General features: G+C 43.4%; 1 protein-coding gene across 1 annotated transcript; it reads left to right on the forward strand.

Annotated features, from left to right (window-relative positions):
* The first annotated feature begins 104 nt into the window (after positions 1-104).
* Positions 105-10,383, forward strand: TRMT112 (tRNA methyltransferase activator subunit 11-2). Its single transcript, XM_069740413.1, has 4 exons — positions 105-259; positions 7,149-7,250; positions 10,018-10,110; positions 10,197-10,383. The coding sequence occupies exons 1-4, from the start codon at positions 185-187 to the stop codon at positions 10,296-10,298; spliced, it is 372 nt and encodes a 123-aa protein (XP_069596514.1). The 5' UTR covers positions 105-184; the 3' UTR covers positions 10,299-10,383.
* Positions 10,384-11,374: the final 991 nt, after the last annotated feature.

Below are 11,374 nucleotides of genomic sequence, written 5' to 3' on the forward strand. Positions count from 1 at the left end.
CAGCGGCAAGCTGAATGAGCGCATGCGCGTGTCTCTCACCCCTAGCGCGCTTGCGCTTAGAACCTCCTTGCGTTCGTGAACGGTTACCTAGCTACACAGAGTGGAGGCGGAGCTACAGACCTGCGGTGACCTACGTCCCCGGAAGTAGTTCAAGTGTGAAGCACGTGGGTGCCGGTACCGGAGAATGAAGCTTTTGACGCATAATATGCTGCGGAGCCACGTCAGCGGCGTGACGCGAGGATTCCCGCTAATCATCCGGGTATAATACGTGTGTGTGTGACTGTCTGCGCCATGCTGAGCCTCGTCCTCGTCTTATCTCTGCTCTGTCAGGTCTTCTGCGCCTTTTTCCTGTTTAACTCTGTAGTGACCGGGAGGTAATGATTTTGGGGGCTGTGACTCTGCCCCTGGCTGATTTTTGTGGGGTGTATCACCAGATTAAAAGTGTCCAGTGTTCGCCTTTATTTAACTCCTGCTGGTCCCCTGGGTATTCCGGCTTTTGTTTTCTTAAAATTTAATCCACCATTTGGTTCCAGAGATTATTTAGTGCTGTGTTTTTCCTCATTTTTTTTTGCCAAAAGGGCGTGGCTCACAGAATAATTATGCAGGTCCAGCTAGAGACACGCCCCAGAGGAACCTGAGCCACGCCCCCTTGATAATACCTTAAAACTAAGCTCTAAATAAAGCGGCCCCTATCTCTAGCACCATGCGATGGATTAAAAAAATATTCAGAGGAGCAGCGGGAATCTAGTGAGGGCAAGAACTGGACACTTTGGACCAGGTGACAAAAAAAAGAATCCTGATAAATTCTCCTTATGTGTCTCTGTGCTAGTCTGTCTCCATGGTTACGGACTACAACGGACCCCTGGGTAGTCACGCTCCGTGCTTCTTGCTAACATTCAGTAGATTAAAGAGGTTGTCCAGGCTTTTGGGGCTTAATTCCGCAATCACTCTGCAGACTTGTGACTCCTCACTTCTGGCAGCGCGAGGATTCTCCGGCGCCGAGAGCGAGCAGTCATGTGACCACAACTACGCGATTTGCACACTTCTCGCCACATTCCGACTAGACGTGTCCTCCTTCAATTCCCTTGTGAAGCCGCGCACGTCTAGTCGGCATGTGACCGCAGGTATAAAAATCACATTTCCTTCACTGGAGAACCCTGACACTGTGCACAAATCTGCAGACCTGAGCCCCAGGCCTGGAAAACCCCTTTAGCCCTCCTCCACACGTCCATGTTATATGGAGGACTTGGCCCCTATAAAGTCCTTGCAGTATAGATTTTCTCCTTTACTTGGATTTTATGTAGCATTGGTCGCTCCTCCCCACCCCCCATTAATCATAAGTTTTCCACCCCACTCCTCTTTGATTGACAGCTCTCTTCCTGACAGTGAGCACTGCCTGATCTGAATCTCCTTTTTTTTTTTTTTTTTTTACCATATAAATAAAAATATAGACATATGTAAGTGATAGTATTGTCATAATCATTACCATTTAATAAATACCATAAAATAATTGCAGAATTGTATTATATTTTTTTTTGCCTCCATTTCATCCCACTTGGATTTTTTTCCCGTTTTTATTTTTTTATTTTTTTTTTTTTTTATAGCACGTTGTGTGATAAAATTGACAATGTCATTCAAAACTAACTCGTCATGCAAAAAAAAAAAAAGCCCTCTGACATCTATATCCATAAAGAAATAAAACCTTCTGGCCCTTCCGGAGCATTCCGATATCGGTGCAGATAAGTAATCAGTCCAATATCGGAGCGCAGTGCACGGACTGGCCGCGGATATCCTGACCTGGTTGTGACAGTCTCATAGCTGTATACAAGGGGCGATCCAAAAGTAATGATAATCAATACTAAACACAATGAATATAGTCAAAAATTTTTTTTATTTTTCTACATAGTCTCCTATCAAGTCTATACATTTAGTCCATCTCTTTTCTAAACTTAGAATTCCCTTAGAAAAAAATTCTTGATCTTGACCCTCAAAAAAATCCCCAACAGTGGTTATCACGTCGCTATTGTCATCAAATTTCTTGCCCCGGAGGTGTTCCTTGAGCCGAGGAAAGAGAAAGAAGTCACTGGGGGCTAGATCTGGTGAATAGGGGGGGTGTTCCACCAGTTCAAAGCCCGCTTCTTGAATGGTAGCCATGGCAACAACAGTTTTGTGAGCCGGCGCGTTATCTTGGTGAAACAACACTCCAGCCCGCAGTTTGCCGCGCCTTTTCTCCTTGATAGCCTCCCACAATCTTCTTATTTGTTCTGCGTAGTAGGATCCCGTAATAGTGGCTCCCTTCTCCAAATAGTCCACCATAGTAATTCCTTCATCGTCCCAAAAAACGGACGCCATAACCTTCCCTGCTAAGCTTGACACTTTGAATTTCTTCGGCGTCGGTTCGTCGGCTCGTTTCCATGTCATCGATTGTTGTTTAGTTTCGGGATCAAAGTGGTGGATCCAGGTCTTGTCCATGGTCAAAAAAAAGTGACAAAAAATTTTCCTTGTCTGCTTGGAACTTTTCGAGATTTGCTATTGAAATGTCAACTCGTTTCTTCTTTTGCTCGTCGGTTAACATTTTTGGCACCCAACGCGCGGAGACCTTTCTCATATGCGATTCTTTTGCAAGGATTCTTTGAATACTGCCATATGAGATCCCTGGGACCTCAGCTACATGCCTGATAGTCACTCTTCGATCTGCCAGTACAACTTCTTCAACTTTTTTCACGTTTTCTTCACTGAGGGACGTGGATGGGCGTCCTTGACGATGTTCATCTTCTGTCGATGTTCTTCCCAGCTTAAATTCCTTGGCCCAGCGTGCAACTGTGGAATATGGAGGAGAAGAGTCCCCCAATGTTTCCACCAAGTCGCTGTGTATGTCTTTGGCAGTCATTTTTTTCAAGCAGAGGTATTTGATGACAGCTCTGAGCTCGTTTTTTTCCATTTTGATGTTCACTCCTGGGCAGTTCATATTCAAATGAATGTAGCTCCCGGGAATCGTGGTCTATTTAAGTAATTTTTTTTTTCCTGGACTAGTGGGTACCTAAGAGAGAAGAAAACATTTTATTTTAATTTCTGTGTGCAATAGAAATAACCGATTTATCATTACTTTTGGATCGCCCCTCGTATATAAAGCTGCTCTGCTCTGGTTGGGAGACCTGCGGCCTGTACGCCGTGGTTTATCTGCTTGCACATCTGAATAGGCCCTTACAATTAGAGGAGGGAAAGATGCAAACGTAAAAACAAAAAGCACAGATAATGACGCCCCTGCCTGTAAGAGCTTACAGTCTACAATGAGGTGGGGGAGACCATCTTGAGGGAATGGGGATAAATAAAGGCTGCATTCGTTTGACACCAGCCAGTACGTGTGGTTATTTTGGGTGCAGTGGAATTTGATGGATCGTGATAGGCCGCTCTAAACAGATGTGTTTTTAGGGAGCGCCAAAAACTGTATAAGTTGCGGTTAGTCCTGATTTCTTGGGGTAGAGCATTCCAAGGGATTGGTGCAACTTGTAAGAATTCTTGGAGCTGGAAGTGGGAGGTACGGATTAGTGCAGAGGTTAGTCGAAAGTAATTTGCAGAGTGCAGCGGTTAGGCTGATAGACCGATATGAGGGAGGAGATGTAAGGAGTGCTGCACTGTGGAGAGCTTTGGGGGTGAGAACAAGTACTTTGAATTGGATTCTATAATGAATGGGCAGCCAGTGTAAGAGCAGATGGGTCTGGATCCCGATTAGCTAGATGGACAACCCTGGCTGCTGCATTAAGGATAGACTGGAGAGGAGAAAGTCGAGTAATGGGGAGGCCAATTAATAGAGCGTTACAGTAGTCCAGGCGGGAGTGGATTAGGGCGACAGTGAGGGTTTTTGTTTCCATGGTGAGAAAATGGCGCATTCTAGAGATGTTCTTTCGGTGACAAGAGATTGTATATGGGATGTGAAGGAGAGATTGGAGTCAAACATAGCACCCAGACAGCGTGCCGGGGTGTTATTATGGTGCCACCCACGGAGAGGGAAACGTCAGGTTTAGGGAGGTTAGTAGATGGCGGGAGCAGAAGACGTTCAGTTTTGGAGAGGTTGAGTTTCAGATAGAGAGCGGACATGATTTTGGAGACTGCAGACAGTCACTGGCGTTCTGTAGTACAGCGGGGGTAAGGTCAGGGGATGACTTATATAGTTGTGTTTCATCAGCATAAAGATGGTACTGAAAGCCAAATCTGCTGATGGTCTGTCCAATTGGGGCCGTGCAGAGACAGGAGAGAAGCGGGCCAAGGACTGACTCCTCAGGTACCCCAATAGTGAGACAGAGGGGAAGTGGAGCCAGAGAACAGAACACCAGGAGAGAGCAGTGACCTTAGTGCCAAGTGACTGGAGCCTAGAGAGTAGGAGAGGGTGGCCAACAGTGTCGAAAGCTGCAGAAAGGTCGAGAAGAATGAGCAGAGAGTGGTCACCGTTACATTTTGCTGTCAGAAGGTCATTGGTCACTTTGAGTGCAGTTTCTGTAGAATGTAGGGGGGATATATGTAGTTTGTATTGTGAAATCTCTTGACAATTCGGCCTTCAGAATTCATGGACACAGTCCACCTGGTCCTTGGGTCTAGCTCACATTCTATGTAACTTAGCTTGAACTATACAGTCAAGGCCGAAAGTGTTGGCACCCTTGAAATTGTTCCAGAAAACAGTGTTTCTCTCAAAACTTATTACAATTATGTACACATTTTTTGTTATACACACGTTTTATTTCCTTTGTGTGTATTGGAACAACACAACAAACAGTGAAAAAAAAAAAAGCAAATTGGACAGAATTTTGCACAAAATCCCCAAAATGAGCCGGACAAAATTGTTGGCATCTTCAACTTAATATTTGGTTGCACACCCTCTGAAATAAATAACTGCGATCAATCGCTTCCTATAACCATCAGCAATCTTCTTACACTTCTCACCTGGAATTTTGGACCATTCTTCGTTTGCAAACTGCTCCAGGTCTCTCATATCTGAAGGCTTCTTCTCCCAACAGCAATTTTAGGATCTCTCCACAGGTGTTCAATGGGATTTAGATCCGGACTCATTGCTGCCACTTCAGAATTCTCCAGTGCTTTGTTGCCATCCATTTCTGGTGCTTCTTGAAGCATGTTTGGTGTCATTGTCCTGCTGGAAGACCCATGACCTTGGACGCAAACCCAGCTTTCTGACGCTGGACACTACATTGCAACCCAAAATTCTTGGGTAATCTTGAGATTTCGTGATGTCTTGCACACAGTCAAAGTTACCCAGTGCCAAAGGCACCAAAACATCTTTAAACTTCCACCATATTTGTAGGTACTGTGTTCTTTATTTTTTTTTTTTATAGGCCTCATTCCATTTTCTGTAAACAGTACAATCATGTGCCTTATCAGTAAGCTCCATCGTGGTCTCATCTGTCCACAAGATGCTTTTCCCAGGAGGATTTTGGCTTACATACTTTTCGGCAAACTGCAGTCTTATCTTTTTTATGTCCCTGTGTTAGCAGTGGGGTCCTCCTGGGCAGGGTATGGAGTCGGTAAGCTAAACCTCCGACTCCTCAGTTTTCCTGACTCCATCACTCCGACTCCACAGGCCTGCCTCACTACTGAGCATGTGCAGAAAGTGCAGCACAGATTCATCTTAACTAAAAGCCGAGATCTTTAGATCAGGAATAGAACAGACATTTATAGGACATTTCTTAAGTTTCCAAATTTCTTATGAAAACATTTACAGCACATCCTGCACTGAACTACTATACTCAATTTATTATATATTTTAGGAGTTGGTTCGTATTATATTGAATCCACCAAAATGGCCACGACTAACTCTACAGCTTTGCTCCTGGGTCTTCTTCCATAGCATTTTGTTTCTTTCAAATGTTGGTGGATAGCTCGCCCTGACACTGATGCACCCTGAGCCTGCAGGACAGCTTGAATTTCTTTGGACCTTGATTGGGGCGACCTATCCATCATCAGGACTATCCTGCGTTGCAACCTTTCATCAATTTTTCTCTGCCGCCGACTTCCAAGGAGATTAGCTCCAGTGCCATGGGTGGTAAACTTCTTGACTATGTTGTGCACCTTGAACACCAAGATCCCTGGACATGGACTTGTAACCTTGAGATTGTTGATTTATTTCTTCAAGAATTTTAGTTCTCAAGTCCTCAGACAGTTCTCCTTTCCTTTTTCTGTTCTCCATGCTTAGTGTGGCACACACAGACACACAATGAACAGACTGAGACAACTTTTTATCTGGTTTCAGGTGTGATTTTCATATTGCCCACACCTGTTACTTGCCACAGGTGAGTTTGAACGAGCATCACATGCTTGAAACAAAGTTGTTTGCCAACAATTTTGTCCTGTCTATTTTGGGGGTTTGGTGTGAAATTGTGTCCAAGTTGCCCTTTTCCTGTTTTTTTTTTTCTATTGTTACGTCTGTATTATAAAATGTGTGTAATTTCAATAATGTTCTGGGAGAAATACTTAATTTTTTAGGAACAATTTCAAGGGTGCCAACACTTTCGGCCATGACTGTAACTACATTCAGCCAGTAATGTTTGATGATATATATATATATATATACTGGCACCACCTACATAACTGACTCTTGTGCATATACAGAGCTGTAGAACCCAATTTGGGTATGTTCACACAGGGCATGTTTAATTTTTTTCTGCATGAAAAATGCAGTGCGTGCGTTTTTCCAACATGGCAGCCATGGGGGTCTTCAGCAGGTAGACATGCAAGTGTGCTCGAGCACCAGCCCTCCTCAACAGTCACATAAAACTCACCTGTGTAGACATTAATGTTTGCCAGGTTTGATCTGTCATAACTATGTCTTATTCCTGTTCTTTCCTGCACAATTTCTATGGAGCGATGCCCCTTTTTGTACTGAGCAGCGCCCCTTTTCTACGGAGCAGCGCCTTTTCTCCGGAACAGTGCCCCTTTTCTATGGAGCAGCGCCTCTTTTCTACGTAACAGCGCCCCTTTTCTACGGAGCGGTGCTCCTTTTCTACGGAGCAGGACCTTATTTCATCTTTCCCTCTTGCAGCACTAGATGGCGCCGTACTAGGATGCATTCTAGAATACCTAGCCTCCGCTCTGTATTATTTGTTCTGAATGACTTAATGTTTTCTCTGCTTTGATTTTAGGCCGAGGAGGTGAAGCTGAATTCTGTGGACTTTAACCGCGAGTTTGTGACTCGTATGATTCCTAAGCTGGAATGGGAGGCCCTGGTGCAGTCCGCAGAGAGCGTGAGAATCCTTAATTCACTCCAGCATCTGTGTATAAATAAAAATGTAGCATCGCTCGTCACATTTAATCATTTTTTAACCTTTTTTTTGTGCTACTTTTATTTCTTCGGTTATAATAATATAGAATAGACTGCACCTGGTCTTTCTTCATACTCTCACTTCCAAACGATACCTCCAATATTCACTATAAAAAAAAAACCCCCCACAAAAACAGTGACCCTGCAATAAGTGTTCATGGATTTCAAGCAGCAATATTTAGGATACGGCTACATCGAGACTGTGGCTGTGATACAGGGGACGTGTCCAAAAATCATTATGTATAGCTGCGTCAAAAATTCCATATACCGTATATACAGTACAGACCAAAAGTTTGGACACACCTTCTCATTTAAAGATTTTTCTGTATTTTCATGACTATGAAAATTGTACATTCACACTGAAGGCATCAAAACTATAAATTAACACATGTGGAATTATATACATAACAAAAAAGTGTGAAACAACTGAAATTATGTCTTATATTCTAGGTTCTTCAAAGTAGCCACCTTTTGCTTTGATTACTGCTTTGCACACTCTTGGCATTCTCTTGATGAGCTTCAATAGGTAGTCACTGGGAATGGTCTTCCAACAATCTTGAAGGAGTTCCCAGAGATGCTTAGCACTTGTTGGCCCTTTTGCCTTCACTCTGCGGTCCAGCTCACCCCAAAACCATCTCGATTGGGTTCAGGTCTGGTGACTGTGGAGGCCAGGTCATCTGGCGTAGCACCCCATCACTCTCCTTCTTGGTCAAATAGCCCTTACACAGCCTGGAGGTGTGTTTGGGGTCATTGTCCTGTTGAAAAAGAAATGATGGTCCAACTAAACACAAACCTGATGGAATAGCATGCCGCTGCAAGATGCTGTGGTAGCCATGCTGGTTCAGTATGCCTTCAATTTTGAATAAATCCCCAACAGTGTCACCAGCAAAGCACCCCCCCACACCATCACACCTCCTCCTCCATGCTTCACGGTGGGAACCAGGCATGTAGAGTCCATCCGTTCACCTTTTCTGCATCGCACAAAGACACGGTGGTTGGAACCAAAGATGTCAAATTTGGACACATCAGACCAAAGCACAGATTTCCACTGGTCTAATGTCCATTCCTTGTGTTCTTTAGCCCAAACAAGGCTCTTCTGCTTGTTGCCTGTCCTTACCAGTGGTTTCCTAGCAGCTATTTTACCATGAAGGCCTGCTGCACAAAGTCTCCTCTTAACAGTTGTTGTAGAGATGTGTCTGCTGCTAGACCTCTGTGTGGCATTGACCTGGTCTCTAATCTGAGCTGCTGTTAACCTGCGATTTCTGAGGCTGGAGACTCGGATAAACTTATCCTCAGAAGCAGAGGTGACTCTTGGTCTTGCTTTCCTTGGGCGGTCCTCGTGAGCCAGTTTCATTGTAGCGCTTGATGGTTTTTGCAACTGCACTTGGGGACACTTTCAAAGTTTTCCCAATTTTTCGGACTGACTGACTTTCATTTCTTAAAGTAATGATGGCCACTCATTTTTCTTTACTTAGAATTTGTATTATGGCAAGAAAAAAGCAGCTAACAGCCTATTCAGTAGGACTATCAGCTGTGTATCCACCGGACTTCTGTACAACACAGCTGATGGTCCCAACCCTATTTATAATGCAAGAAATCCCACTTATTAAACCTGACAGGGCACACCTGTGAAGTGAAAACCATTCCCGGTGACTACCTCTTGAAGCTCGTCAAGAGAATGCCAAGAGTGTGCAAAGCAGTCATCAAAGCAAAAGGTGGCTACTTTGAAGAACCTAGAATATACGACATATTTTCAGTTGTTTCACACTTTTTTGTTAAGTATATAATTCCACATGTGTTAATTCATAGTTTTGATGCCTTCAGTGTGAATGTACAATTTTCATAGTCATGAAAATACAGAAAAATCTTTAAATGAGGTGTGTCCAAACTTTTGGTCTGTACTGTATATCATGCAATATATAATATGTTTCTATGTTTTCCTCCCCTTCTCCCAAGAGCAATGACTTTTATATTTCTATCAACATAGCCGTATTGGGGGCTGATTTTTTTATTTTTTTTGCAGTATGATTTGTAGCTTGTAATTACCTCATTCACGTTACATATAATGTACTGAAGAACAGTTAAAAAAAATTTAAAGTAAGGTGTAATAGTGAAGAGAATAAAAAAAAAACTATTTTACTATTCTTTTTTGGTTTTGGTATCTATTTTGCAGTACCCATGACCTGGCAATACGATTCTTCAGGACAATACAAGTCCAGTTATACCAAACTTCTATATAATTTTTTTTTTATATCTTAGTACTTAAAGAAAGTAAAAGTTTGGTGACAAACCCAATTTTTGTTCTGTATATTTTTTTTTTTAGATGTGTAATTTTTTTTGTGTCTGTGTGCTAACAAACCTTCTTTTTCCCAGACTATTTTGGATGCGTATGACCATTGTTCAAGGCCATGTTCACACTTTCAGTATTTTACATCAGTATTTATAAGCCAAACCAGTGGGTGATAAATACAGAAGTGGTGACATGTTTCTATTATACTTTCCCTCTGATTGTTCCACTCCTGGTTTTGGCTTATAAATACTGATGGAAAATACTGAACGTGTGACCGTAGCCTTAGAGGCAGGTCCTGGCTGTATAGCACAGCTGGCGCTCGCTGTGTATGGAGAAGGCTCAGCGCCGTGCACCCGACATGTCGGGAAGGGGCAGTGACACTAATTTGCTCTCGTTGCAGCTGGGGCATGGCTCAGACCTTCCAAGAGAACTTGTATCTGGATATGAGAATGATGAGGAGTTCTTGAAGAAAGTTCACCATGTATTGCTGGAGGTAAGACCCCAAGATACAAGGAGGGCGGGGGGTGGACGTCCACCATGTTATACTAGTGCACTCCTCTTCTTATTTATCTCTGCCAGGTTGAAGTTACTGAAGGTGCCTTGAAATGTCCTGAGTCCGGCACAGAATTTCCCATCAATAGAGGAATTCCTAACATGCTCATTAATGAGGAGGAGTCCTAAGGAGCCGTCCTGTTCCCCGGCCTGTAAATATCATCCCGCCACCCTTTGTTCTGTCCGTTCTTATTAAACGCTGTTACCTGTTGGACATCTTGCGTCTTTTCTGAGAAGCCCCTTGCAATTGTCTTGAGTATGGACTGCGAGACACGGATTGTCTGGGGGGTTTCCTTGACGGCCTCATACATGCCTACGAGACCCCCGGCCGGTCTGGGCATTGTGGTTCGTACTTAGACTGTGATTCACAGATGTTTGAACCAGGCTTACATTGTATACCCAAATAATCAGCACAAAACATGAAATCTCCCTGATGTTTATTGCAGTTCAGGCCCATGAGAGCCTTAATAATATACAACGGTCTGTATATAAGCCATGAGGTATATTACATATGCACATTATTCTATAGGCTATGTACAGTAGATCACCCACCAGTACTAGGGTAACCAACCAAAATACGGAGGTGCGATAACAAGGAGGATAGAGGACATCGAGACAAAAATACCAGTAGTAAGAATACTAGAAGCGCAGGAAAGCAGAATGTAGTGTAGCTGCAAGGGACGGCAATACAACACTAGACCAAAAGACCAGGTCCCCTCCGATACTGCAGGGTGTCGGTACCTCGCCGGCATATATTGTTTTCAAGCTGTGGATAAACTTTCCCTTACATGGTAAAAGTCAGGATTTATGCATCAAGATGTGAGAACTGCCCAATATGTTCCCCAAGCAGGGGGCCGTGTGGGTACCCTAGTATCAGACATAAGAGATAGCTCATCACTTGTCTGCATAGATCACTTCTATATTGAATAATGCGGTAATTTAATATCAGCGGAAAGTTCATTGAGCACATCGACTAATACTGGTGCAGTCTGGAGAGGAGTAGCTAGTAAAAGTAAGGTGGCCAAACCAAAAGTGCATGCAAGGGGAAATGGGTGATCATTTGGTTAATGAACCGTTTCGATCCTTACTGCTTTACTCTTTGCTTTTCATACATCTGATCTGAAGATTTAACACTGTGAATATAATCGAGAAAACGTTCCACAAAAAAAACACAGACCTCTATTCATTAGTCTGACTTTTGCTTT

This window comes from Ranitomeya imitator, chromosome 9 (assembly GCF_032444005.1).
Source record: "Ranitomeya imitator isolate aRanImi1 chromosome 9, aRanImi1.pri, whole genome shotgun sequence".
Classification (NCBI taxonomy): Eukaryota; Metazoa; Chordata; class Amphibia; order Anura; family Dendrobatidae; genus Ranitomeya; species Ranitomeya imitator.